This window comes from Saccopteryx bilineata, chromosome 2 (genome assembly GCF_036850765.1).
Source record: "Saccopteryx bilineata isolate mSacBil1 chromosome 2, mSacBil1_pri_phased_curated, whole genome shotgun sequence".
NCBI classification, from domain to species: domain Eukaryota; kingdom Metazoa; phylum Chordata; class Mammalia; order Chiroptera; family Emballonuridae; genus Saccopteryx; species Saccopteryx bilineata.
The window spans coordinates 168,183,186-168,211,081 of record NC_089491.1 but is presented as its reverse complement, the minus strand read 5'-3'; the positions used below and the strand labels follow the sequence as shown (position 1 = coordinate 168,211,081).

The 27,896-nt window shown below is 37.2% G+C and overlaps 1 protein-coding gene across 2 annotated transcripts in view; it reads left to right on the top strand.

The window, feature by feature from the left end:
* Positions 1-27,896, top strand: part of LEMD3 (LEM domain containing 3) — a 115,048-nt gene that overhangs the window by 66,874 nt on the left and 20,278 nt on the right. For both annotated transcript variants that reach the window (XM_066258344.1, XM_066258343.1), the window contains 5 exons: positions 965-1,044; positions 1,131-1,276; positions 2,780-2,881; positions 2,988-3,090; positions 3,743-3,921. In XM_066258344.1, coding sequence (XP_066114441.1) covers positions 965-1,044; positions 1,131-1,276; positions 2,780-2,881; positions 2,988-3,090; positions 3,743-3,921 — 610 coding nt within the window. The remainder of the gene's footprint in view (positions 1-964; positions 1,045-1,130; positions 1,277-2,779; positions 2,882-2,987; positions 3,091-3,742; positions 3,922-27,896) is intronic.

The following is a 27,896-nucleotide window of genomic DNA, read 5'->3' as shown; positions in this document are numbered from 1 at the left end:
TCTCCTCTCTAAAATTAAAAAAAAAAAAGCAAATTGTTTCTCATATATGCTTCTGCATTCAATCTGTTATGACGTTGTGGTTGAAGTACATCAAGAAAATCTAGCCTTACGCAGATATGTAGTCAGAACAGGGAAAAGTATTTCAGATAATTGTAGATATTTTTTGATACCACATTAATTCTCTACAAGTAGTACTTTCTTAAAAATTAGTTTCAGTGTGGAATTTGAAACCATATTTGAAATTTTTCATACTCAGTCTTTCAAGTCTATTGGTCTGTTTTGCACTAGAATGGATCTTTTAGCTGTATAAGATTTTATAACTCGTGTATTGGCCATTTGGAAAATACTGGTTACCAGGTTATGTAAATCTTCCAAATGTTGGCCCATTTTATTATGCCATACCCAAATATCATGGTTGTTAATATCACACCAGTTTTGTTGCAAGGGTTTTCAAGTATTGTAAAACTGTTAAGCTCATAGTTATGGATACAGTTTTTCAAACTTCTACTTAGCACTTCAAAGCTTGAATTTTGTCATTATTAATATATGGTCAGGTGTTTTTTGAGTTGACAGGCCTAGTTTATTCACTTGAGAAAATGTCTGTGAAATGGACCAGCCTAAACATTTTGTAATTTGTTCATCTAAAAATAGTTTTCTATTTTTTAAAAAGTGACGAACTCTTTTGATAATGCTTTAAAAAACAAGTTACTACAAAAAAGTATCCAAATCTGTAAATGTGAAAAAACAAAAGAAAATAGCAAAATATTAATACAGGTTATCGTAGGGTGGGGGGAAATGGTAATTTTTTTCCTTATACTTTTCTGTAGTGAATAATAAACTTTTGCTGTCCTATGTAATTTAAAGTGTTATGCAAAGTATGTTAATTATAGGATAGCTTAAATATAGAGTCAAGAAAATGTAAATTATTAAGAATAGTTAGTTGTGTTCTCTACTTTTTTATTAGGATTTAGGTCCTGAATATGAAGATATATTTAACGTCTCATTACAGTGGATTTTTGAAAATGGAAAAGATGTTGGAATAAGGTAAAGGATTTGCTTTCCACTTTGATAATTTTGTAATGTAAGAAGTGATTTTGCCTCTAAACTCTCCCTTAATTATTTTTAAATAGGTGTGTCGGTTATGGCCCTGAGGAAAAATTGACAAATATAACTGATGTGCAGTTTTTACAATCCACAAGACCACAGATGTCTTTCTGGTGTCGTTTTCGACGTGCTTTTGTTACTGTCAGTCACAGGTTATTGTTGTTATGTTTGGGTAAGTTGTTAGAATGAGAAAGAAGATGCATTGTATTCTAGAATTTTTGTGCCTGTATATCATCAAATGCCAGGGTTGAGAATTTATTTCTTTGATGATAATGTCAGTACCAATTTAGAAAATAGTACTTATACGGAGAAGTGGGAATAAAACTTTGCCATACAAATGTCAAAGAAAGGCAGGTATAGTAAATATACTTCAGAAAATAGAACAGGAAAATATAAAAATTAAGCTTAGTTTTTAAATTAAATATTATTAATTAAGTTTATTAAAATTATTTTTTAAAACCCTGGCCAGTTGGTTCAGTGCTAAAGCATTAGTCTGGCATGTGGATGTCCTGGGTTTGATGCCTAGTCAGGGCACACAGGAGAAGCGACCATCAGCTTCTATACCCTTCCCCTCTCCTCTTCTCTCTCTCTCTCTCTCTCTCTCTCTCTCTCTCTCTCTCTCTACCTCCTGCTGCCATGGCTCGGTTGGAGCAAGTTGGCCCTGGGCACTGAGGATGGCTCCATGACCTCGCCTCAGGTGATAAAATAGCTCAGTTGCTGAGCAACAGAGCAACAGCCCCAGATGGCAGAGCATTGCCTGGTAGGATGCTGGTTGGATACTGGTTGGGGCACATGTGGGAGTCTCTCTGCCTTCGTATTTCTCACTTAATAAAAATAAATAATAATAAACTATTTTTTAATTTAAGAAATATTATTTATTTGAATTAAAATTTTTATTTAGATTCCTAGATTTTGTGTGACTATTTTCATTGATAATATGAATTTAGGAGGGTTTCTTCTTTTTTTCTGTTCCAAGTCCTTAAAAATAATGTAAGATATGGTATGTTCACAGTTTGAATAGACTCACTTTTCTAATAGTTTAAAGCTGTAAAGGAAAAAGCGTGTGAAACATAGTTATGCTATTTTGTTTTTAAAAATTTATAGTTAGAATTTAAATGTTCAGTTTCGAAAATTGAAAAAGAAAAACTTAAATTAAGATTGAAAAAACAGCCCTGTTTGGTTGTTCAATGGATTGAGCATCAACCTGGTGTGCTTAGGTTGCTGGTTGGGTCCCTGGTCAGGGCACATATGAGAAGCAACCAATGATGCACAACTAAATGGAAGAATTGAGTAGAATAACAAGTTGATGCTTCTCTCTTCCCTCTCCCTCTTCTCCTCCCGTCATGTCTCTTCCTCCCCCTTCCGTTTTTTCTCTTTCTAATCAATGAAAAAATTTTTTAAAAGGATTGAAAAATAATGTTCAGTTGTCAACATAGCAGAAGTGACATTAAGCTAAATTCTGGATTGTGTTTAATATTAAATTTTTCTGTGTAGTTTTAATTATGTAGCAAATGCCATGCACTATCTTGAAGGCTCATTTTATTATCCCGTTATGGCAGTTAAAATAATTACTGTAGAAGCTGTCCTAAGTTTTCTTCTTTTTTTTTTTCTGCAATGAATTTTACTGAACGCTCCTGACCACAATTTTTAAAACGCAAATATATGATTATTGCAGGTGTAGGGATGGTTTGTGTCGTTCTGCGTTACATGAAATTTCGCTGGACAAAAGAGGAAGAGGAAACAAGACAGATGTATGATATGGTGGTAAAGATTATAGGTATAGTATTTTTGAATAAACTACTTCTAGAATACCATTATGTGATAAACTATAACATGATAACCAGTGATTGATTTATTTGTAAAATTGTTTTATTTACTTTTAGATGTTTTACGAAGTCATAATGAAGCTTGCCAAGAAAACAAAGATTTACAACCTTTCTTGCCTATTCCACATGTGCAAGATTCCTTAATACAGCCTCGTGACAGGTGTGTTCCAAGCAAAATGAATTGAATGTTGATGTTTTCTGTACTTGTGGAAATTATATTCAGAGTTGTGACCCTTCTTAGCTAGACCTCTTTTGTTCTGCAGGCTTTTTTTGTTCTTGAAATTATTCTTTTTTTTTTTTTACAAATTCTCTTCTGTTATCTTCCTGATTTTGAGTGGCAAAATAGAAAACTAGGTGTCTAAACCATTCTTACACATTCAATTCTCTGTTTTCAATCCCTACCTTATTTCTTTTACTTTCATCTTGATAGAAAAACAGAGACAGTAGCCAGTGATGTTTTACTAGTAATGTTTTTAAATACTTTACCTTGATAACAAAGCTTTTTAAGTAAAAGAACTAACTTCTTGAAAATACGAGAGGATGTCATATGTTAAAGCAGTGTTCTTAACTCTAGTAACACATTAGGGTCATCAGTAGAACTTTTAGGGGGAAAAAAGAATGATGCTTATGCTCCACCTCTAGAGATCAAAATTCAGTAAATCTTAGGTGAGGTTCAAGCATCTATATATTTTTCTTTTTAAACTTTGTAAGCATGATGAGAACAGCCAGAGTTACAATAACCACTACCTTCAATTACTAATATTTGAAAAGGGTGAAAAGCCAAGATGATAGTCATTTTGTTCACATAATAGGAAAAAAATGAAGAAAGTCTGGGATAGAGCTGTTGACTTCCTTGCTGCTAACGAGTCTAGAGTTCGAACAGAAACACGAAGAATAGGTGGTACGGATTTTCTAGTTTGGCGGTGGATTCAGCCTTCTGCATCCTGTGACAAAATATTAGTAATACCTTCTAAAGTGTGGCAAGGTCAAGGTATGTATTTTTGAATAACAAAATACACAAGCATAAATATTTTTCTATTTTTCAATTACAAAAGTCTTATGTTGTTTAAAGTAAAATAGTACAATTGAACAAGGTATGAAGCAAAGATCCCTTTCCAGTTTCATCCCATTGGAAGAATGAATATTAGCTTCTTTCACTTTTTTCTCTTGCCTGATAAAAACTTAAATGGTTTCTCTTTCCTGTGATAGAATACTGTATGCATTTGTGGGGGTTTTTCTTTTTCATTTAATAATGCAGCTATTATAGATTTAATTGCATACTTTTCCCCTAATTTTTTATGCAAATAAGACACTTAACATGTTTTATATCTGTCTATATATATTTTACATATATAAGTGGAACCATAAGTTTTTTTATTTTATTTATTTTGGAACCATAAGTTTTTTTGTTTTTGTTTTTGTTTTTTAATAATTTTATTTTTTTAATGGGGCGACATCAATAAATCAGGATACATATATTCAAAGATAACAAGTCTAGGTTATCTTGTTGTTCAATTATGTTACATACCCATCACCCAAAGTCAGATTGTCCTCTGTCACCTTCTATCTAGTTTTTTTTTGCCCCTCCTCCTCCCCCTTTCCCTCTACCTCTCCCTCCTCCCCCCCGGAACCACCACACTCTTAGCAATGTTTCTTAGTCTCACTTTTTTTTTTTTTTTTTTGTATTTCTCTGAAGCTGGAAACAGGGAGAGACAGTCAGACAGACTCCCGCATGCGCCCGACTGGGATCCACCCCGCACACCCACCATGGGGCGACGCTCTGCCCACCAGGGGGCGATGCTCTGCCCATCCTGGGCGTCGCCGTGTTGCGACCAGAGCCACTCTAGTGCCTGGAGCAGAGGCCACAGAGCCATCCCCAGCGCTTGGGCCATCCTTGCTCCAGTGGAGCCCTGGCTGCGGGAGGGGAAGAGAGAGACAGAGAGGAAGGCGCGGCGGAGGGGTGGAGAAGCAAATGGGCGCTTCTCCTATGTGCCCTGGCCGGGAATTGAACCCGGGTCCTCTGCACGCTAGGCTGACGCTCTACCGCTGAGCCAACCGGCCAGGGCCTCTTAGTCTCACTTTTATGTCCCACCTACATATGGAATAATGTAATTCCTGGTTTTTTTCTGACTTACTTATTTCACTTTGCGTATCAATGTTTCTGAGTTTTTAAGGTATATACCCAGTAGAGGGATTGCTGGGTCATAAGGTAGTTCTATTTTCAGTTTTTTGAGGAACCACCATACTTTCTTCCATAATGGTTGTACTACTTTACATTCCCACCAACAGTGTATGAGGGTTCCTTTTTCTCCCCAGCCTCTCCAACATTTGCTATTACCTGTCTTGTTAATAATAGCTAATCTAACAGGTGTGAGGTAGTATCTCATTGCAGTTTTGATTTGCATTTCTCTAATAACTGAGGAAGATGAGCATCTTTTCATATATCTGTTGGCCATTTGTATTTCTTCCTGGGAGAAGTTTCTGTTCATGTCCTCTTCCCATTTTTTTATTGGATTGTTTATTTGTTTGTTGTTGAGTTTTATGAGTTCTTTGTATATTTTGGATATTAGGCCCTTATCTGAGCTGTTGTTTGAAAATACCATTTCCCAATTAGTTGGCTGTCTGTTTATTTTGTTATCAGTTTCTCTTGCTGAGCAAAAACTTCTTAGTCTGATGTAGTCCCATTCATTAATTTTTGCCTTCACTTCTATTGCCTTTGGAGTCAAATTCATAAAATGCTCTTTAAAACCCAGGTCCATGAGTTGAGTGCCTACGTCTTCTTCTATGTACTTTATTGTGTCAGGTCTTATGCTTAGATCTTTGATCCATTCTGAGTTAATTTTACTACAGGGGGACAAACTGTAGTGCAGTTTCACTCTTTTGCATGTGGCTTTCCAGTTTTGCCAGCACCATTTATTGAAGAGGCATTCTTTTCTCCATTGTGTGTTGTTGGCCCCTTTATCAAAAATTATTTGACTATGTATATGTGGTTTTATTTCTGGGTTTTCTATTCTGTTCCATTGGTTTGAGTGTCTATTCTTCTGCCAATACCATGCTGTTTTGATTGTCGAGGCCCTATAATATAGTTTGAAGTCAGGTATTGTAATGCCCCCAGCTTCATTCTTTTTCTTTAGGATTGCTTTGGCTATTTGGGGTTTTTTATAGTTCCATATAAATCTGATGATTTTTTGCTCCATTTCTTTAAAAAATGTCATTGGAATTTTGATAGGAATTGCATTAAATTTGTATATTGGTTTGGGTAATATGGCCATCTTGATCATATTTATTCTTCCTAACCAAGAACAAGGAATATTCTTCCATCTCATCATATCTTTTTCGATTTCTCTTAACAATGGTTTATAGTTTTCATTATATAAGTCCTTTACATTCTTTGTTATGTTTATTCCTAAGTATTTTAATTCTTTTGTTGCAATCGTGAAGGGGATTATTCTTTTGAGTTCTCAAATGTTTCATTGTTGGCATATAGAAAGGCAATTGACTTCTGTATGTTAATTTTGTATCCTGCAACCTTACTGTATTGGCTTATTGTTTCTAGTAGTCTTTTTGTGGATTCTTTGGGGTTTTGAATGTATAGGATCATATCATCTGCAAAAAGTGATACCTTTACTTGTTCTTTCCTGATATGGATGCCTTTTATTTCTTTGTCTTGTCTGATTGCTCTGGCTAGAACCTCTAGTACCACATTAAATAAGAGTGGAGAGAGTGGACAACCCTGTCTTCTTCCTGACTTAAGAGGGAAAGCCTTCAGTTTTGTGCCATTTAATATGATGTTAGCTGATGTTTTATCATATATGGCCTTTATCATATTGAGATACTTTCCTTCTATACCCATTTTGTTGAAAGTCTTAAACATAAAATTGTGTCGTATTTTATCGAAAGCCTTTTCTGCGTCTATTGATAAGATCATGTGGTTTTTGTTCTTTGTTTTGTTGATATGGTGTATTACGTTAACCGTTTTACGTATGTTGAACCATCCTTGAGATTCTGGGATGAATCCCACTTGATCATGATGTATTATTTTTTTAATATGTTGTTGTATTTGATTTGCGAGTGTTTTGTTTAGTATTTTAGCATCCGTATTAATTAGAGATATTGGTCTGTAGTTTTCTTTTTTTGTGCTCTCCTTGCCTGGTTTTGGTAAGAGGGTTATGTTGGCCTCATAAAATGTGTTTGGAAGTATTGCTTGTTCTTCAGTTTTTTGGAAGACTTTGAGTAGAATAGGAACCAAGTCTTCTTTGAATGTTTGATAAAATTCGCTGGTATAGCTGTCTGGGCCTGGACTTTTATTTTTTGGGAGTTTTTAAATGTTTTTTTCTATTTCTTCTACACTAATAGGTATGTTTAGGCTTTCTGCTGCTTCTTGACTCAGTCTAGGAAGGTTGTATTGTTCTAGGAATTTATCCATTTCTTCTAGGTTGTTGAATTTAGTGACATAAAGTTTTTCATAGTAATCTACAATAATTCTTTGTATATCTATGGTGTCCGTGGTGATTTCTCCTCTTTCATTTTGGATTTTGTTTATATGAGTTCTTTCTCTTTTTTCCTTGGTAAGTCTTGCCAAAGGTTTGTAAATTTTGTTGATCTTTTCAAAGAACCAGCTCCTTGTTTTATTAATTTTTTCTATAGTTTTTCTGTTCTCTATTTCATTTATTTTTGCTCTGATTTTTATTATCTCCTTTCTTTGGCTGGTTTTGGGTTGTCTTTGTTCTTCTTTTTCTAGTTCCTTAAGGTGTGAAGTTAAGTGGTTCACTTGGGCTCTCTCTTGTTTGTTCATATAGGCCTGAAGTGATATGAACTTCCCTCTTATTACTGCTTTTGCTGCATCCCATAGATTCTGATATGTCGTATTGTCATTTTTATTTGTCTGTATGTATCTTTTGATCTCTGCACTTATTTTTCTTTGACCCATTCATATTTTAAAAGTATGTTGTTTAGTTTCCACATTTTTGTGGGATTATTTTTCTCTTTTTTGCAGTTGAAGTGTACTTTCAAGGCTTTATGATCAGAAAATATGCTTGGTACAACTTTGATATTTCTGAATTTGCTGATGTTGTTTTTGTGGCCCAACATATAGTCAGTTCTTGAGAATGATCCATGTACACTGGAGAAATATGTATACTCAATCACTTTGGGATGAAATGTCCTGTAGATGTCTATCATATCCAGGTGCTCTAGTGTTTCGTTTAAGGCCACTATATCTTTGTTGATTCTCTGTTTGGATGACGGATCTAGAGCCGTCAGCAGTGTATTGAGGTCTCCAAGTATGATTGTATTTTTGTCAGTTTTTGTTTTAAAGTCAATAAGTAGCTGTCTTATATATTTTGGTGCTCCTTGGTTTGGTGCATATATATTAAGAATTGTTATGTCTTCTTGATTCAGTGTCTCCTTAGCCATTATGAAATGGCCATTTTTGTCTCTGAGTACTTTTGCTGTCTTGTAATCAGCATTATCAGATATGAGTATTGCTACACCTGCTTTTTTTGGATGTTTTTTGCTTGGAGTATTGTTTTCCAGCCTTTCACTTTGAATTTGTTTTTATCCTTGTTACTTAGATGAGTTTCTTGTAGGCAGCATACAGTTAGATTTTCTTTTTTAATCCATTTTTAATGTGCCTTTTTATTGGTGAATTGAATCCGTTTACATTTAGTGTAATTATTGACACTTGTGAGTTCCCTATTGCCATTTTATAGATTGCTTTCTGTTAGTTTTGTGTCTTGTTTGATCCATCTCTTTCATTTTTCTATTGTTTTTATTTGGTTGTATTCCATACATCTTTCCTCTGTTGCTATCTTTTTTAAATCATGTGCTTCTGTGGTGATTTTTTTAATGGTGGTTACCTTTAAGTAATGAAAAGGGTTCCTACCCTGTTCATTGTAGTGCACTATTTTGTGAGTACTTTTACACTCCATCGTCCTTTGCTACTGTTAATCTCCATCCTCTCCCCCTTTTCTTTTTGTTGTTGTCACAGTTTAAATTTGGTTTTATTGTGTTCTTCTTGGGTCTTTTACTTGTGGCTTTATTTTTTCTTGTTCTTTGTATTTGATTGGAGAACCCCCTTTAGTAATTCCTGGAGTGGGGGTTTTCTGATGATAAATTCCCTCATCTTTTCTGTATCTGTGAATGTTTTTATTTTTCCTTCATATTTGAAGGATAGCTTTGATGGGTATAGTATTCGTGGCTGAAAGTTCCTCTCTTTCAGGACTTTAAATATTGGGGTCCACCCTCTTCTAGCTTGTAGAGTTTCTGTTGAGAAGTCGGATGATAATCTAATGGGCCTTCCTTTATATGTTGTATTCTTTTCCCTGGCTGCCTTAAAAATTTTTTCTTTGGCGTTGGTTTGTGCCAATTTCATTATGATGTGCCTTGGAGTAGGTTTGTTGGTGTTAAGAAAACTCGGAGTTCTGTTTGCTTCTTGAATTTGAGGCTTTAGTTCTTTCCACAGGCTTGGGAAGTTTTCATCTTTTTTTTTTTTAGTATGTTTTCCAGTCCATTTTCTCTCTCTTCTCCCTCTGATATGCCTATTATTCTTATGTTATTCTTTTTGATGGAGTCAGATAATTCCTGTAGGGCTATCTCATTTTTTTAAAATTTTTGAGTCTCTTTCTTCTTCTCTCTGTTGTGCCTCAAGTTGCTTGTCTTCTATTTCACTAATCCTACCTTCTATCTGGCCTGTTCTATTAGCTAAGCTTGTTACCTCGTTTTTCAGCTTGTGAATTGTTTTTCATCTCTGTTTGATTTGTTTTTATAGTTTCAATTTCCTTGGAAATGTATTTTTTGTGTTCATTGAGTTGTTTTCTAAGCTCCCTAATTTTCCTTTCTGTGTTTTCTTGTATATCTCTGAGTATTTTTAGGATTTATATTTTTTTTTTTTTAATAAATTTTTATTAATGGTAATGGGATGACACTAATAAATCAGGGTACATATATTCAAAGAAAACATGTCTAGGTTATTTTGTCATCAAATTATGTTGCAAACCCCTCGCCCAAAGTCAGATTGTCCTCCGTCACCCTCTATCTAGTTCTCTGTGCCCCTCTCCCTCCCCCTAACTCTCTCCCTCCTTCCCTCCCATGTCCTCCCTCCCCCCCCACCCTTGGTAACCACCACACTCTTGTCCATGTCTCTTAGTCTCATTTTTATGTTCCACCAATGTATGGAATCATGTAGTTCTTGTTTTTTTCTGATTTACTTATTTCACTTTTTATAATGTTATCAAGATCCCACCATTTTGCTGTAAATGATCTGATGTCATCATTTCTTATGGCTGAGTAGTATTCCATAGTGTATATGTGCCACATCTTCTTTATCCAGTCTTCTATTGAAGGGCTTTTTGGTTGTTTCCATGTCTTGGCCACTGTGAACAGTGCTGCAATGAACATGGGGCTACATGTGTCTTCACGTATCAATGTTTCTGAGGTTTTGGGGTATATACCCAGTAGAGGGATTGCTGGGTCATAAGGTAGTTCTATTTTCAGTTTTTTGAGGAACCACCATACTTTCCTCCATAATGGTTGTACTACTTTACAGTCCCACCAACAGTGAATGAGGGTTCCTTTTTCTCCACAGCCTCTCCAACATTTGCTATTACCCGTCTTGTTGATAATAGCTAATCTAACAGGAGTGAGGTGGTATCTCATTGTAGTTTTGATTTGCATTTCTCTAATAACTAATGAAGCTGAGCATCTTTTCATATATCTCTTCCTGGGAGAAGTGTCTGTTCATGTCCTCTTTCCATTTTTTTATTGGATTCTTTGTTTGTTTGTTGTTGAGTTTTATGAGTTCTTTGTAAATTTTGGATATTAGGCCCTTATCTGAGCTGTCGTTTGAAAATATCAGTTCCCATATAGTTGGCTGTCTGTTTATTTTGATATCAGTTTCTCTTGCTGAGCAAAAACTTTTAATTCTGATGTAGTCCCATTCATTTATCTTTGCCTTCACTTCTCTTGCCATTGGAGTCAAGTTCATAAAATGTTCTTTAAAACCCAGGTCCATGATTTTAGTACCTATGTCTTCTTCTATGTACTTTATTGTTTCAGGTCTTATATTTAGGTCTTTGATCCATTTTGAATTAATTTTAGTACACGGGGACAGGCTGTAGTCGAGTTTCATTCTTTTGCATGTGGCTTTCCAGTTTTCCCAACACCATTTGTTGAAGAGGCTTTCTTTTCTCCATTGTGTGTTGTTGGCCCCTTTATCAAAGATTATTTGACCATATATATGTGGTTTTATTTCTGGGCTTTCTATTCTGTTCCATTGGTCTGAGTGTCTATTTTTTTGCCAATACCATGCTGTTTTGATTATCGTGGCCCTATAATATAGTTTAAAGTCAGGTATTGTAATGCCCCCAGCTTCATTCTTTTTCCTTAGGATTGTTTTGGCTATTCGGGGTTTTTTATAGTTCCATATAAATCTGATGATTTTTTGTTCCATTTCTTTAAAAAATCTCATAGGGATTTTGATGGGAATTGCATTAAATTTGTATATTGCTTTGGGTAATATGGCCATTTTGATTATATTTATTCTTCCTATCCAAGAACAAGGAATATTTTTCCATCTCATTGTATCTTTTTCGATTTCCCTTAACAATGCTTTGTAATTTTCATTATATAGGTCCTTTACGTTCTTTGTTATGTTTATTCCTAGGTATTTTATTTTTTTTGTTGCAATCGTGAAGGGGATTATTTTTTTGAGTTCGTTTTCTAATATTTCATTGTTGGCATATAGAAAGGCTGTGGACTTTTGTATGTTAATTTTGTATCCTGCGACCTTACTGTATTGGTTTATTGTTTCTAATAATCTTTTTGTGGAGTCCTTTGGGTTTTCGATGTATAGGATCATATCATCAGCAAAAAGTGATAGCTTTACTTCTTCTTTTCCGATATGGATGCCTTTTATTTCTTTGTCTTGTTTGATTGCTCTGGCCAGAACTTCTAGCACCACGTTGAATAAGAGTGGAGAGAGTGGACAACCCTGTCTTGTTCCTGATTTAAGGTAGAAAGTCCTCAGTTTTATGCCGTTTAATAGGATGTTGGCTGATGGTTTATCATATATGGCCTTTATCATGTTGAGATATTTTCCTTCTATACCCATTTTGTTGAGAGTCTTAAACATAAAATTGTGTTGTATTTTATCAAAAGCCTTTTCTGCATCTATTGATAAGATCATGTGGTTTTTGTTCTTTGTTTTGTTGATATGGTGTATTACGTTAACCGTTTTGCGTATGTTGAACCATCCTTGAGATTCTGGGATGAATCCCACTTGATCATGATGTATTATTTTTTTAATATGTTGTTGTATTCGGTTTGCCAGTATTTTGTTTAGTATTTTAGCGTCTGTATTCATTAGAGATATTGGTCTGTAGTTTTCTTTCTTTGTGCCATCCTTGCCAGGTTTTGGTATGAGGGTTATGTTGGCCTCATAAAATGTGTTTGGAAGTATTGCTTCTTCTTCAATTTTTTGGAAGACTTTGAGTAGAATAGGAACCAAGTCTTCTTTGAATGTTTGATAGAATTCACTAGTAAAACCGTCTGGGCCTGGACTTTTATTTTTGGGGAGATTTTTAATAGTTTTTTCTATTTCCTCCCTGCTGATTGGTCTGTTTAGGCTTTCTGCTTCTTCATGACTCAGTCTAGGAAGGTTGTATTGTTCTAGGAATTTATCCATTTCTTCTAGATTGTTGTATTTGGTGGCATATAATTTTTCATAGTATTCTACAATAATTCTTTGTATATCTATGATGTCTGTGGTGATCTCTCCTCTTTCATTTTGGATTTTATTTATTTGAGTCCTGTGTCTTTTTTCCTTGGTGAGTCTTGCCAAGGGTTTGTCAATTTTGTTGATCTTTTCAAAGAACCAGCTCCTTGTTTTATTGATTTTTTCTATAGTTTTTCTGTTCTCTATTTCATTTATTTCTGCTCTGATTTTTATTATCTCCTTTCTTCGGCTGGTTTTGGGTTGTCTTTGTTCTTCTTTTTCTAGTTCCTTAAGGTGTGAAGTTAAGTGGTTTACTTCGGCTCTCTCTTGTTTGTTCATATAGGCCTGAAGTGATATGAACTTTCCTCTTATTACTGCTTTTGCTGCATCCCAGAGGCTCTCATATGTCGTATTTTCATTTTCATTTGTCTGTATATATCTTTTGATTTCTGCGCTTATTTCTTCTTTGACCCATTCATTTTTTAGAAGTATGTTGTTTAGTTTCCCCATTTTTGTGGGGTTTTCCCCCTCTTTTTTGCAGTTGAATTCTAGTTTCAAGGCTTTATGATCAGAAAATATGCTTGGTACAATTTCAATTTTTCTAAATTTGCTGATATTGTCTTTGTGGCCCAACATATGGTCAATTCTTGAGAATGTTCCATGTACACTAGAGTAAAATGTATACTCTGTCGCTTTGGGATGAAGTGTCCTGTAGATGTCTATCATATCCAGGTGTTCTAGTATTTCGTTTAAGGCCACTATATCTTTATTGATTCTCTGTTTGGATGACCGATCTAGAGCCGTCAGCGGTGTATTGAGGTCTCCAAGTATGATTGTATTTTTGTCAGTTTTTGTTTTAAGGTCAATAAGTAGCTGTCTTATATATTTTGGTGCTCCTTGGTTTGGTGCATATATATTAAGGATTGTGATGTCTTCTTGATTCAGCATCCCCTTAATCATTATGAAATGACCGTTTTTGTCTCTGAGTACTTTTTCTGTCTTGTAGTCAGCATTATTAGATATGAGTATTGCTACACCTGCTTTTTTTTGGGTGTTGTTTGCTTGGAGTATTGTTTTCCAGCCTTTCACTTTGATTTTGTTTTTATCCTTGTTGCTTAGATGTGTTTCTTGTAGGCAGCATATAGTTGGATTTTCTTTTTTAATCCATTCTGCTACTCTGTGTCTTTTTATTGGTAAGTTTAATCCATTTACATTTAGTGTAATTATTGACACTTGTGGGTTCCCTACTGCCATTTTATAAATTGCTTTCTGTTAGTTTTGTATCTAGTTTGATTCTTCTCTTTTGTTTTTCTATCATTTGTTTTTGTTTGTTTGTGTTCCATACTTCTTTCCTCTGTTGCTACCTTTTTTAAGTCAAGTGTTTTTGTGGTGGTTTTTTTAAGGGTGGTTACCATTAAGTAATGAAAAGGGTACCTACCATATTCATTGTAGTATCCTATCTTATAAGTATTTCTGCACTTCATCATCCTTTGCTACTGTTAATCTCCATCCTCTCCCCCCTTTTTTTCCTTTGTTGTCACAATTTAAGTTTGGTTTTATTGTGTTCTTGGTGGAGCTGTTACTTGTGGTGTTGTTTTCTTTTGTTCTTTGAATCTGGTTGGAAAACCCCCTTTAGTATTTCCTGGAGTGGGGGCTTTCTGTTGATAAATTCTCTCATCTTTTCTGTATTTGTGAATGTTTTTATATCTCCTTCATACTTGAAGGATAGCTTTGATGGGTATAGTATTCTTGGCTGAAAGTTCCTCTCTTTCAGGGCTTTAAATATTGGGGTCCACTCTCTTCTAGCTTGTAGAGTTTCTGCTGAGAAATCTGATGATAATCTAATAGGCCTTCCTTTATATGTTGTACTCTTCTTTTCCCTGGCTGCCTTGAGAATTTTTTCTTTGTCATTGGTTTGTGTCATCTTTATTATGATGTGCCTTGGAGTGGGTTTGTTGGGGTTAAGAAAACTTGGTGTTCTGTTTGCTTCTTGAATTTGAGGCTTTAGTTCCTTCCACAGGCTTGGGAAGTTCTCGTCTATTATTTGTTTGAGTATATTCTCCATTCCATTTTCTTTCTTTTCTCCCTCTGATATACCTATTATTCTTATGTTATTCTTTCTGATGGAGTCAGACAATTCCTGTAGGGCTTTCTCGTTTTTTATTATTTTTGAGTCTCTTTCTTCTTCTCTCTGTTGTGCCTGAAGTTGTTTGTCTTCTATTTCACTAATCCTATCTTCAATCTGGGCTGTTCTGTTAGCTAAGCTTGTTACCTCGTTTTTCAGCTCGTGAATTGAGTTTTTCATTTCTGTTTGATTTGTTTTTATAGTTTCGATTTCCTTGGTAATATATTCTTTGTGTTCATTGAGTTGTTTTCTGATCTCCCTATATTGCCTTTCTGTGTTTTCTTGTATATCTCTGAGTATTTTTAAGATTTCTATTTTAAATTCTCTGTCATTTAGCTCCAAGGCTTCCAATATGTTAAGTCTTTTCTCCTTACATTTTTCCACATCTATTTGTGTTACCTCTCTTTCTTTTGTATCTATAATATTCGATTTCCTCTTTCTTATCGGCATCTGAGGGTGGTCTTATTGATAGCACTAATTAGAATTAATAAAGAGTAAAAAGTAAAAAAAAAAAAAAAAGGTAAAACACCCCACAAAAAAAAACAGTAATAATTTATTATTTCCCCGTTTTTTTTCTCTCTTCTTTTTCCCTCCTCTCCCCTCCTCAGGGAAATATCGTGCCTATAATGGAGGGCCTGATTTGGGGTGAAGAGTTCAAGGGGCAAAAAAAAGGGAGTAGGGACCTACTAAATGCAAAAAAAAAAAAAAAAAAGGAAGAAAATCTTAGACAAGCATAAGATGATTTGCTTGTAAGTGATGGTCAACTAAGAGATATAATGAGAGGGATAAGAGGGAACCAGAAAAAAGGACCAAAAAGAATAATAAAGAAGAAAAAATAAAAATAATAAGTAAAAATCTGTTGTATTAAGTGGAGCGAAGACTAAATACAATGGAGACCTTGGGTTGGGAGGACCCAAAATGCCACAAAAATAAACAAACTAGAAAAAAAAAAAAAAGCAAAAAAGAGAAATAAAGCCAAAAAAAAGCCTTGAGTCCCAAATTAACTAATTTGTTCGTGATTGAGGATTATATGGGAGGAAAGTAAAATGAGAAAAGAAAAAACGTATAGAAAGAAAAAAATAAGAAAAAGAGAAAAATGAAGGAAGAAATAAAATAGGAAGAGAAAAAAACAAAATAAAGCAAGACAAAAAAAAAAAAATAAAAGAGGAGAGAGTGAGAGTTAAGTGTTTTGGAGTATAACCTTAAAGGAGGGTGAGGATGAAGAAGAAAAATAAAATGCAACACTCATGGGTAGTGTAGTTCAAGAAAGGGGAAGCATAAGATGGGCAGAGAATAGAAGGACCGAGGTGGAGGAAATAAAAGCAAAAAGATAGAAGAAACAAACAACAACAAAAAAAATTAGTGGATCAAGTTGTAAAGTCTGTGGGTTTTTCTTGATTTTGAGAGGTTAACTTCTTCCTTTTTCTTTTCTCTCCCTCTTCCTGGTCGGTGACTCTGTACCCCAGGCTCTGCCCCTGTGTCACTCTTAGGTAGGGATTTGCAGTTGATGGGATTCTATGGCAATGTCATATAATTGGCTTTAGTCTTGCTGGAAGTAAAGGCTTGTTGGCGTTTGCAGGGTCCAACGATGAGAGAGTTTGCTTTCCTGGATTCTCTCTCCTAGTCCCCCCTTCCTGAATTAGCAGCCTGGTGATCCAGCTATAAGGCTGTAACTGCTTCTGCCTGGGGAGTAAGAGGCTCAAAGAGCTGGGAAATCCCCACTCTATCCCCACTCAGTGCAAGGCTTTGGGAAAGGCTCTGACAGTCAGGGCCTCCAGTGTAATCAGGCGGGGGTGGGAGTCAATTGTTGTCAAGGTGACTGTTCAGCGCCTAGCATTCAGTTGGACCTCTCAACCCAGGCTTTCCACACTTTGTAGTCTGTTTTTGCAGGGAAGAAGAGGCACTAGTCTCTGCTTACGACTAGTGTAGTATAGACCTTATTATCTGCCAAGTCCTTCTTGTTAGCGTTTATCCCTGAATATGGAGGCTCTATCAATCAGAAGTTGCCCCCGCCCCTTTAGCGAGAGGCACTAAAAAATATCACGCCTCTTGTCTTGGATGCTGAACTGAGAGAGATCTTATCAATTAGAACCGAGGGTGCGCAGATTTCATGGGTTAAGCTAATTTCAGTGATTGGGTCGCAGCTGTGCTTCCGAAGGTATTTTAGGCTGCCTTCGCGCGCCCCTCCCCCAACGTTTGATTGTTAGCTTGAATGGCTGGGTGAGGTGCCCCGCCCACGGAGAGAATCTCCCAAGCCTCTCCCGCTCGCCCCGCCGCTGGCGGCTGGACCGCACCAGGCGTAGGATAATGGAGCCCCCTGGGTGTGCGGGCCAGCAGGCCGCCCTGGGCGCGTGGAATGCCCAAGGCACGCGCGCGAATGGGGCGCTCCGGGCACCGGTGGTCGGCGACCCCCACTCGCAGTGTGCGGGCCGCTGGGAATGTCAGCGGTGCTCAACCGGACCGGGCGTGCGTGGCTGCTCGCGGCAGCGGCTCGCGGCGGCCGCTCGCGGTTCCCAAGTATATGGGCTGACTCACCACAGGCGCACTTCCTTGCGGTTTGAAAGAACGTCCCTGTGGTCGATTCCTCCACACCCTCGTCTCTCAGATTCAAGTGATAACAGTCCTTTCGCTATCAGTTTGTGTGGAACTCCGGAATGCTCCGAGGATAAATTTTTCTGTTTCTAGTTGATAAATTGGTTGTGATTTAGGGGAGAGCTGTCGGACGCGCTGCTCACAGCGCCATTTCTGTGACGTCACCACAGGTGTGTTAGGATTTGTATTTTAAATTCTCTGTCCTTTAACTCCAAGGTTTCCAATATATTAAATTTTTTCTCCATAGATTTTATCTCATATATCTGTGTTACCTCTCTTTCTTTTGTATCCATAGTATTTGATTTTCTCTTCCTTAATGGCATCTGAGGGTGTTTTTGTTGATAGTACTAATGAGATTTAATACAGAATAAAAAGTTAAATAAAAAATCGAAGGTTTTTTTTTAATTAACAATGAAATAAAGAAAAATAAAAATTAAAAAAAAGAAAATTATTCCCCCCCCTCCTTTTTTCCTCTCCTCTCCTCTCCTCTCCTCTCCTCTCCTCTCCTCTCCTCTCCTCTCCTCTCCTCTCCTCTCCTCTCCTCTCCTCTCCTCTCCTCTCCCCTCTTTCTTGAGAAAATTTGGTGGTGAACTGTGAATTACACTCTACTAAATAGAACAAACAATGCCTGTAATGGAGGGCCTGAATTGGGGAGAAGTAATAAAGGGGCAAAAAAAAGAAAAGAGAAAAAAAGGGAGGTATAGGCCCACAAAAAGCAAATAAGGAAAAATTTGGGTCAAGAATAAAATGATTTGCTTTTAGGTGTTGGTTGACTAAGAGTTATGATGTGAGGAATAAGAGGGAAACAGGAAAATGGGGGGACAAATTAAAAAATTACTATTGTATTTAGTGGAGCAAGAACTAGATAAAATGGAGAGCCAGGGATGGGAGCACTGCTAGTGAGTTAAAAAGGTGAAGTAAAAACCCCCCAAAATGCCACAAACATAAGTTTGAGTCCCAGATAAGATAATTTGTTTGTTATTGAGGTTTGAATGAGAGAAGACGTAAAGGAGAAAGGAAGAAACTAATGTAGAGGGAGAAAGGAAAGAGAGAGAGAGAGAGCAAAAAAGAGGGAACCACTAAAAGAAGAAAGAAGAGGAGAGAGAGAGGGAGAGAGAGTTAAGGGTTTTGGAGTGCAACCCTCATAGAGAGAAAGGAAGAGGAAAGAAAAGATAATGGGAGATGTAACACTTATGGGTATTGTAGTGCAAGGAGAGGAGAGAGTAAGACCAGCAGAGAGTTAAACGACCAAATTGGAGGAGGGAAAAAAAAAATCAAGAATGAAGATAAGAGAAACAAACAAACAAATATAATAAAATGGGATAGGTTATAAAGTCTGCGGATTATTCTTGATTTTGAGAGGTTATCTTTTTGCTTTTTCTTTTCTCTCCCTCTTCCTCGTTGGTGACTCTCTACCCTGGGTTTTCCCCCTTTGGCACGCTCAGTTAGAAGTTTGCAGTTGATAAGTCTCTATGGCGATGTCATATATTGTGCTTCAGTCTTGTTGGCAGTCGAGGCTCATTAGCATTTATGGGCTCTGACAGTGAGTGAGTCTGTGTTCCTGGAGCCTCTTTCCTAGTCTTTCCTTCCTCAATTAGTAGCCTGAGAATCCAGATATGGGGTTGCTGCTGCCTCTTCCTGGATAGTAAGAGGCTCAAAGAGCTGGCAACTCCCCACTCTATTCCCACTCAGCACAGGGCTCTGGGTAAGGCTCAGTCAGTCAGAGCTGCTAGCATAATCAGGCTGGGGCTTCCGCCCACTCAAAGACCTCTGGCTCTGCCACTCTGTCTGGTAACATGGGCGGGCGCCCAGTCCCGGGGCGCTTGGAGGAAACTCTCACTCACTATCTGTGTGCAGACCAGGATATCAGGCCGGCAGTCTCACTCTCTGAGTGAAACCCCCGCCCGCATGGAATAGTTCCACCGTTGGAATTGGCTCTCGCTCCCTCCCCGTGTGAGGCTTTTTCAGGGCACTGGGGCAGCCTGGAGATTCCGTTTTTGGCGCAAAGGCCCCTGATTCTGCCCCTCTGTGGGATAAGACGGGCTCCCACTCCTGAGGTGCTCGGAGGAATCTCTCGCTCACTATCTGCGCGCTCAGACCAGGATATCAGGCCGGCCACCTCACCCTCTGAGTGAAATCCCCACCCACACAGAAGAGTTCCAGCATTGGAATTAGTTCTTGCTCCCTCCCCATGCGCAGCTTTTTCAGGGCACTGGGGCGGCCCGGAGATTCCGCCTTCGGCCCACACAAAGGCCTCTGACTCTGCCTCTCTGTGGGATAACACGGGTGCCCACTCCCGGGGCTTTTGAAGGAATCTCTCGCCCACTATCTGCACGTTCCGACCAGGAGATCGGGGAAAATGGTTTCCCCACTTGTCTTTCTTTGTCTGGGTTTGGCACGAGTGTTAGCTTGTATTGCCGGGTTGCCACAGGAACAGTTTTTCCTTGGCTTGGATCTCCGTGCCACAGCCTGGTCGGCTGTTTGTGCCGCGGCCTGGATCTGTTCATCCCCTTTACCTGCCTTAGTTTCTATATTCTCAGTTCCCAGTGAAAGCAGCCCTATTTAGGTTAGTGAGGAAGGCGGAGAATTTCTTACTCCCTATTTCCTTTGGGGTTTGATTATATATTTAGCCAATTTTTCGCTCGACCATACCTTCGGGTGTATTGCGAAACATCTGTAGGCAACAAGGATAGGTTTTTCTGTTTCTGGTTGAAGATCTTGTTAAGTTTTGGGGAAGATTTATCCGTATCGTTTCCTACCGCGCCATTACTCTGACGTCATCTCGGAACCATAAGTTTTTAAATGCTCTTTTTTCCAGTTTTTGCTTGCCTGCCTCTTTCCCTTTCTACCTTCATGTGTCCCATGTCATGTCACTTTTGTGGGCATCTTTCTCTTTTGTTTTTTTTTAAATGCTTGCATAGTTGCAAAAGCTTGTATGTGTAAGTGTATTAGGAGAGTTTGGTGATTTATGTAACCAGAACTTTGCTAATGATAACTGTTACCTCACTTGAGTTTTTGTTTTCTAATGGTTAATAGAAAAATGAAATCTCATGGTGAGTGTATTTTGCATTTCAGGACTAGTAATGAGTTGAGTTTTTTTAAATTTTCTTGTATGTAAACAATTACCAATGTTTGCTAAGCATAGCATTTATGGGAAAGGTAAGTTATTTTGAGATTGCGATCTAGTTCAATCTTTCTTGTTTTTTTTTAGTTTTCACTGTCGAAGAGCTTGAATAATAAGCTTACAAAATCATAGCGTAACTTTTTACGCTATGGTTGTTGCCGAAAATGACACTACCAGGGGTCCCCAAACTTTACACAGGGGGCCAGTTTACTGTCCCTCAGACCGTTCGAGGGCCGCCACATACAGTGCTCCTCTCACTGACCATCAGTTAAAGAGGTACCCCTTTCGGAAGTGCAGCGGCCGGATAAATGGCCTCAGGGGGCTGCATGCGGCCCGTGGGCCATAGTTTGGGGACGCCTGCACTAAACAATAAACTATTTGCTTTAAAGGGTGCAATACAGAAGGACCATTTGAAACTGAAAACAGAATTCAGCGCCAGGCAGATCTGATTACCTTAATGCCTGTTAATAATGGGGGTAGAATAGAGTCTTAGCCTGATTTCTTCATAGAGCTAGCAACTGGTACTCATGTATTCATTTGACATTCTTGAAAAGGCCATTATTTTGTTCATAGAAAATTTTTAATTATTGTTGTTTGTCTCATTTTAAAAATGTGAGTTTAAGAGGAATGTAAAGACTGTTTCTCGACCCAATAATAATCTATGTTCTTACATATTAATCATGCTATGGTTTAGGTGTGTTAAATTGGATTTTATGTATGATTTAAGTGTGTTAAATTAGATGTTCTGTAAACTCTAGGATTTAAAACCTCAACTGTTATTTTTATTTTGTCATATTTTTTAGCTAGGAAATGACTGTGCAAGTTTGATGAAATATAACTTCATGTCACTTATAGTAGTGGTAATACTCAACATGAATTGATACAATATTTTTAAAATGTTCTACTGCTTTTCATATTAGTATTCTTTTAAGGTTCCAGTATAAAAAATGTTCATAAACTATATGCCCAGTACTAAGCAATCTGAATTAGAATATTTCTAAATAGGCCATATAAATAATGGTACATTTAATCTCCCTTTATTTGACAGTCTTTGATAAATATTATAGTTACAGGAATTAGAGGTTTTGGAACCTAGAAAGGAATTGAGAGTAAAGGAAGATACCTGTTCACTGAGTTAGCAGATAGGAAAAACGTCTAATGATTGTGGTAGAACCTAGTAGCTATTTGTCTGAAGCATACCAGTTCAGTTTTGGGATGGTTGTGATATAAAATAGTCTATAGACTTATAGAAAGAGAGATTTGAATTCTTTTAAGATTTCATTGTAAGAATTCTTACAGGAGGCTAATAAGGTGGAATAATATTCCTTAATGATAGTTGTACATCTTTTGCCTGGGCTAAGAACTTCTGGCTCTAATATAGAGAGCATTTAGTTTTAGTATTACATTTTTGACAATAAATGTATAGTCTTTCTAAATATAATTAAATCTCACCTATCTTTTAAAATTACTATTAATACATAAATAAATACATAAATAAGTTTTACTTTCATTAAAATAAATATGGATGCAAATGTTATGTTGTATAAATATGGCTTTATACTGATGGTTTTTGTAGTTATGTAAAAAGATAGATTAACTTATTGACAAGCTTAATCTTTTTCCCCTTATAAATGCTGTGATTTTTATTTTAAAGTAAGAGGAGGGGAGAGAAAAAGAGATGGACTCCCAAATGCGCCCCGACCCGGATCCACCTGACTAGTCTCCTAGTGGCGATGATCTGCCCATCTTGGACTGTTGCTTGGCAACCGAGCTATTTTTAGTGCCTGGGGCAGAGGTGCCATTGAACCATCCCCAGTGCCCCGGCCAGCTCTCTCAAACCAGTCAAGCCATTGCTGCAGGAGGGGAATAGTGAAGGTAGTGAAGGAGGGAGGAGAAGCAGATGGTTGCTTCTCCTGTGTGCCCTGACCAGGAATTGAACCTGGGACAACCACAGGCTCTACCACTGAGCCAACTGGCCAGAGCCTATAAATGCTATGATTTAATTAAAAGATACTTGGTTAGAAGGTTAATAATTATTCTAGTGTTATAAATTCACTACCACATTGAGCTGTCATTTAATAGTATTTTTCCCAAGTAATTGTGAAATAATAAACCTCTAAAGGTATTTTAAAGCACTGGTTAAAAATCAAACAAATACTTGCTGGGAAGCTAGAGAACTATTTTATGCTCTAACAGATGTAGTGTTTGAAATAAAGAGCATTCATTTGAAGGATCCAAAGGTAGTTCCTGAGGTATTTAAATGTATCATTTGGAGACAACTCTATTGCTGCTTGGCACAGAAGGTGATTACAGTTTAGTTAAGGAGACAAAGCGTATATTTTAAAAATCAGTTTGATCTTTGGGACTACATTCTGAATAGAAAGGGCAGGCATAGCTTCTCCCAGCTCTGTTATTTTGTAGAAACTTGGGTCTTAAGCTAGCATAAGGTGGTATGTCTGGGTTTTTTTCTTTTGGTTCATACCCTGCTGGTTTAGGCCAATATTGGAATTTCAAGGAAGTCAGGTTGCCTGCAACTATTTGAGAAGTCTGGAAAGTACTAAAAGCTTACAGACTTTCTTCTATTTTTTTTTATTAATTTTAATGGGGTGACATTGATAAGTCAGGGTACATATGTTCAGAGAAAACATCTCCAGGTTATTTTGACATTTGATTATGCTGCATCTCATCACCCAGAGTCCAGTTGTCTTCCGTCACCTTCTAACTGGTTTTCTTTGTGCTACTCCCCTCCCCCAACCTCCTCCCTCTCCTCCCCCCATCCCGTAACCCCCACACTCCTGTCCATGTCTCTGAGTCTCATTTTTATGTCCCACCTATGTATGGAATCATATAGTTCTTAGTTTTTTCTGGTTTATTTATTTCGCTCAGTATAATGTTATCAAGGTCCATCCATGTTGTTGTAAATGATCCGATGTCATCATTTCTTATGGCTGAGTAGTATTCCATAGTATATAAGTACCAAAGCTTTTTAATCCACTTGTCCTCTGACGGACACTTGGGCTGTTTCCAGATCTTCGCTATTGTGAACAATGCTGCCATAAACATGGAGGTGCAATTTTTCTTTTGAAACAGTGCTATGGTGTTCTTGGAATATATTCCTAAAAGTGGTATAGCTGGGTCAAAAGGCAGTTCGATTTTTAATTTCTTGAGGAATCTCCATACTGTTTTCCACACTGGCTGCACCAGTCTGCATTCCCACCAGTAGTGCAGGAGGGTTCCCTTCTCTCCACATCCTCGCCAGCACTTACTCTTGTGTTGTTTTGTTGATGAGTGCCATTCTGACTGGTATGAGGTGATATCTCATTGTGGTTTTAATTTGCATTTCTCTAATGATTAGTGATATTGAGCATTTTTCATAGGCCTATCGACCATGTGTATGTCCTCTTTGGAAAAGTGCCTATTCATTTCTTTTGCCCATTTTTTGATTGGATTATTTGTCTTTCTGGTATTGAGTTTTACAAGTTTTTTATAAATTTTGGTTATTAACCCTTATCAGACGTATTGTCAAATATGTTCTCCCATTGTGTAGTTTGTCTTTTTATTCTGTTCTTATTGTCTTTAGCTGTGCAAAAGCTTTTTAGTTTGCTATAGTCCCATTTGTTTATCCTGTCTTTTATTTCACTTGCCCTTTGAGATAAATCGGCATATATATTACTGTGAGAGATGTCAGAAACCTTATTGCCTATGTTTTCTTCTAAGATGCTTATGGTTTTACAGCTTACATTTAAGTCTTTTATCCATTTTGAGTTTATTTTTGTGAATGGTGTAAGTTGGTGGTCTAGTTTCATTTTTTTGCAGGTAGATGTCCAATTTTGCCAACACCATTTGTTGAAGAGGCTGTCTTTACTCCAATGTATGCTCTTACCTCCTTTGTCAAATATCAGTTGTCCATAAAGGTGTGAGTTCATTTCTGGGTTCTCTGTTCTGTTCCATTGATCTATATGCCTGTTCTTATGCCAGTACCAGGCTGTTTTGACTACAATGGCCTTGTAGTATAACTTGATATCCAGAAGTGTGATACCTCCCACTTTATTCTTCCTTTTCTAGATTGCTGAGGCTATTCGTGTTCTCTTTTGGTTCCATATAAATTTTTGGAATATATGTTCTTTATCTTTGAAGTAAGTCAAATTGGTATTTTAATTGGTATTACATTGAATTTATAAATTGCTTTGGGTAATATAGATTTTTTTTTTTTTCCTGAAGCTGGAAACAGGGAGAGACAGTCAAACAGACTCCCGCATGCGCCCGACCGGGATCCACCCAGCACGCCCACCATGGGGTGACGCTCTGCCCACTAGGGGGCGATGCTCTGCCCATCCTGGGCGTCGCCATGTTACGACCCAGAGCCACTCTAGCACCTGAGGCAGAGGCCACAGAGCCATCCCCAGCGCCCGGGCCATCTTTGCTCCAATGGAGCCTTGGCTGCGGGAGGGGAAGAGAGAGACAGAGAGGAAAGTGCAGTGGAGGGGTAGAGAAGCAAATGGGCGCTTCTCCTGTGTGCCCTGGCCGGGAATCGAACCCGGGTCCTCCGCACGCTAGGCTGACGCTCTACCGCTGAGCCAACTGGCCAGGGCTAATATAGATATTTTAATGCTGTTTATTCCTCCTAACCATGAGCACGGTATATGCTTCCACTTGTTTGTATCTTCCCTGATTTCTTTTATCAGTGTCTTATAATTTTCCAAGCACAAGTCTTTAATCTCTCTGGTTAAATTTATTCCTAGGTACTTTATTTTTTTGGTTGTAATGGTGAAGAGGATTGCTTCCTTAATTTCTCTTTATGACAGTTCATTGTTAGTATATAAAAATGCCTCTGATTTCTGACTATTAATTTTATATCCTGTCACCTTGCTGAATTCATTTATCAAGTCCAATAGTTTTTGACTGAGACTTTAGGGTTTTCTATATATAATATCATATCATCTGCAAATAATGATAGTTTTACTTCTTTTCCAATTTGGATGCCTTTTTTTTTTTTTTTCTTGTCTGATTGCTGTGGCTAAGACTTCCAGAACTATGTTGAATAAGAGTGGTGAAAGGGGGCACCCCTGCCTTGTTCCTGATCTTAAGGGGATTGCTTTTAATTTTTCTCATTGAGTATGATTTTGGCTGTGGGTTTGTCATAGATAGCCTTTATCATGTTGAGATATATTCCCTGTATTCCCACTTTGCTGAGAGTTTTGATCATGAATGGGTGCTGGATTTTATCAAATGCTTTTTCTACATCTATTGAAGTTATCATGTGGTTTTTCTTCTTCCTTTTGTTTATGTGATGAATCACATTCATTGATTTGCGAATATTGTGCCAGCCTTGCTCCCAAGAATAAAGCCCACTTGATCATGGTGTATGATTTTTTTTCATATATTGCTGGATCTGGTTTGCTAATATTTTGTTGAGGATTTTTGCATCTAAATTCATCAGGGATATTGGCCTACAATTTTCTTTCTTGTGTTGTCTTTGCCTGGTTTTGGAATCAGAATTATGCTCGCCTCATATAAGGAGCTTGGCAGTCTTCCTTCCTCTTGAATTTTTTGAAATAGCTTAAGAAGGAAAGGAGTTACTTCTTTTTTGAATATTTGGTAGAATTCACTTGTGAAGCCTTCAGGCCCAGGACATTTCTTTTTTGGGAGTTTTTTAATAACTGTTTCTATCTCATTTGTTGTAATGGGTCTGTTTAGGTTTTCTGATTCTTCCAGATTAATTTTTGGAAGATTATATGTTTCAAGGAATTTGTCCATTTTATCTAGGTTGTCTAGTTTTTTGGCATACAGTTCTTCATAGTATTTTCTTACAATATTTTGTATTTCTATTGTTTCAGTTGTCATTTCTCCATTCTCATTCTAATTTTATTTATTTGAGTTCTCTTTTTTTCTTGGTCAGTCTGGTTAAAGGTTCATCGATATTGTTTACCTTTTCAAAGAACCAGCTCCTGGTTTCATTGATCCTCTGTATTGTTTCTTTAGCCTCTATGTCATTTATTTTTGCTCTGATCTTTATTATTTCCTTCCTTCTACTACCTGTGGGCTTTACTTGCTGTTCTTTTTCTAGCTCTTTTAGGTGCAGGGTCAAGTTGTTTATTTGAGCTTTTACTAGCTTCTTAAGGTATGCCTATAATGCTATGAACTTTCCTTTCAGGACTGCTTTTGCTGTGTTCCTTAAATTTTGAGTTGATATATGCTTATTATCGTTTGTTTCTAGGAATTTTTTAATTTCTTCTTTGATCTCATTCTAAACCCATTTGTTATTTAATAGCATGCTATTTAATTTCCATGTGTTTGAGTATTTTTGAGTTTTTCTGTTGTGGTTTTATGCCATTGTGATCAGAGAAAGTGCTCGATATGATTTCAATTTTCTTAAATTTGTTGAGACCGCTTTTGTGGCATAACATGTGGTCTATCCTAGAGAATGTACCATGAGCACTTGAAAAGAATGTATGTTCTGCTGCTTTAGGGTGAAAGGTTCTGAAGATACCTATTACATCAAGTTGATCTAGTGTATCCTTTAAGTCTACTGTTTCTTTGTAAATTTTATTTCTTGAGGATCTCTCTAGTGATGTTAGTGGGGTATTGAAATCCCCTACTATTAATGTATTACTGTTGATTTTGCCCTTTAAGTCCATCAGTCTGCCTCGTATATTTAGGTGCTCCTATATTAGGTGTGTAGATATTTATAACGGTTATGTCTTCCTGTTGTATTGCTTCCCTTTATCATTATGTAGTGACCTTCTTTATCTCAAGGGGCCTTTGTTTTAAAGTCCGTTTAGTCTGATATAAGTAATTCTACCCCAGCTTTTTTTTCATTTCCATTTGCATGAAATATTTTTTTCCATCCTTTTATTTTTAGTCTTTGTGCATCTTTTGTTTTAAGGTGTGTCTCTTGTAGACAACATATGTATGGGTCCTGTTTTCTTATCCACGCAGCTACCCTATGTCTTTTGCTCAGATCATTTAATCCATTTACATTTAAGGTTATTATTGATATGTATGATAGTTATTGCCATTTTATTCTTTAAAACTGTATTCCTCTTTTGCTATATTCTTTTTCCCCTTTGATCTGTTACAACAGGCCCCTTGGCATTTCTTGCAGCATTGGTTTGGTTGTAGTGAATTCCTTGAGGTTTTTTTTTTTTTTTTGTCTAGAAAGCTCTTTATTTCTCCTTCAGGTTTTTTATTCATTTTTAGAGAGGAGAGAGAGAGACAGAGAGAGAGAGAAGGGGGGAGGAGCTGGAAGCATCAACTCCCATATATGCCTTGACCAGGCAAGCCCAGGGTTTCAAACCGGCAACCTAAGCATTTCCAGGTCAACGCTTTATCCACTGCGCCACCACAGGTCAGGCTCCTTCAGTTTTAAATGATAGCCTTGCTGGATAAAGTAGTCTTGGTTGTAGGCTCTTG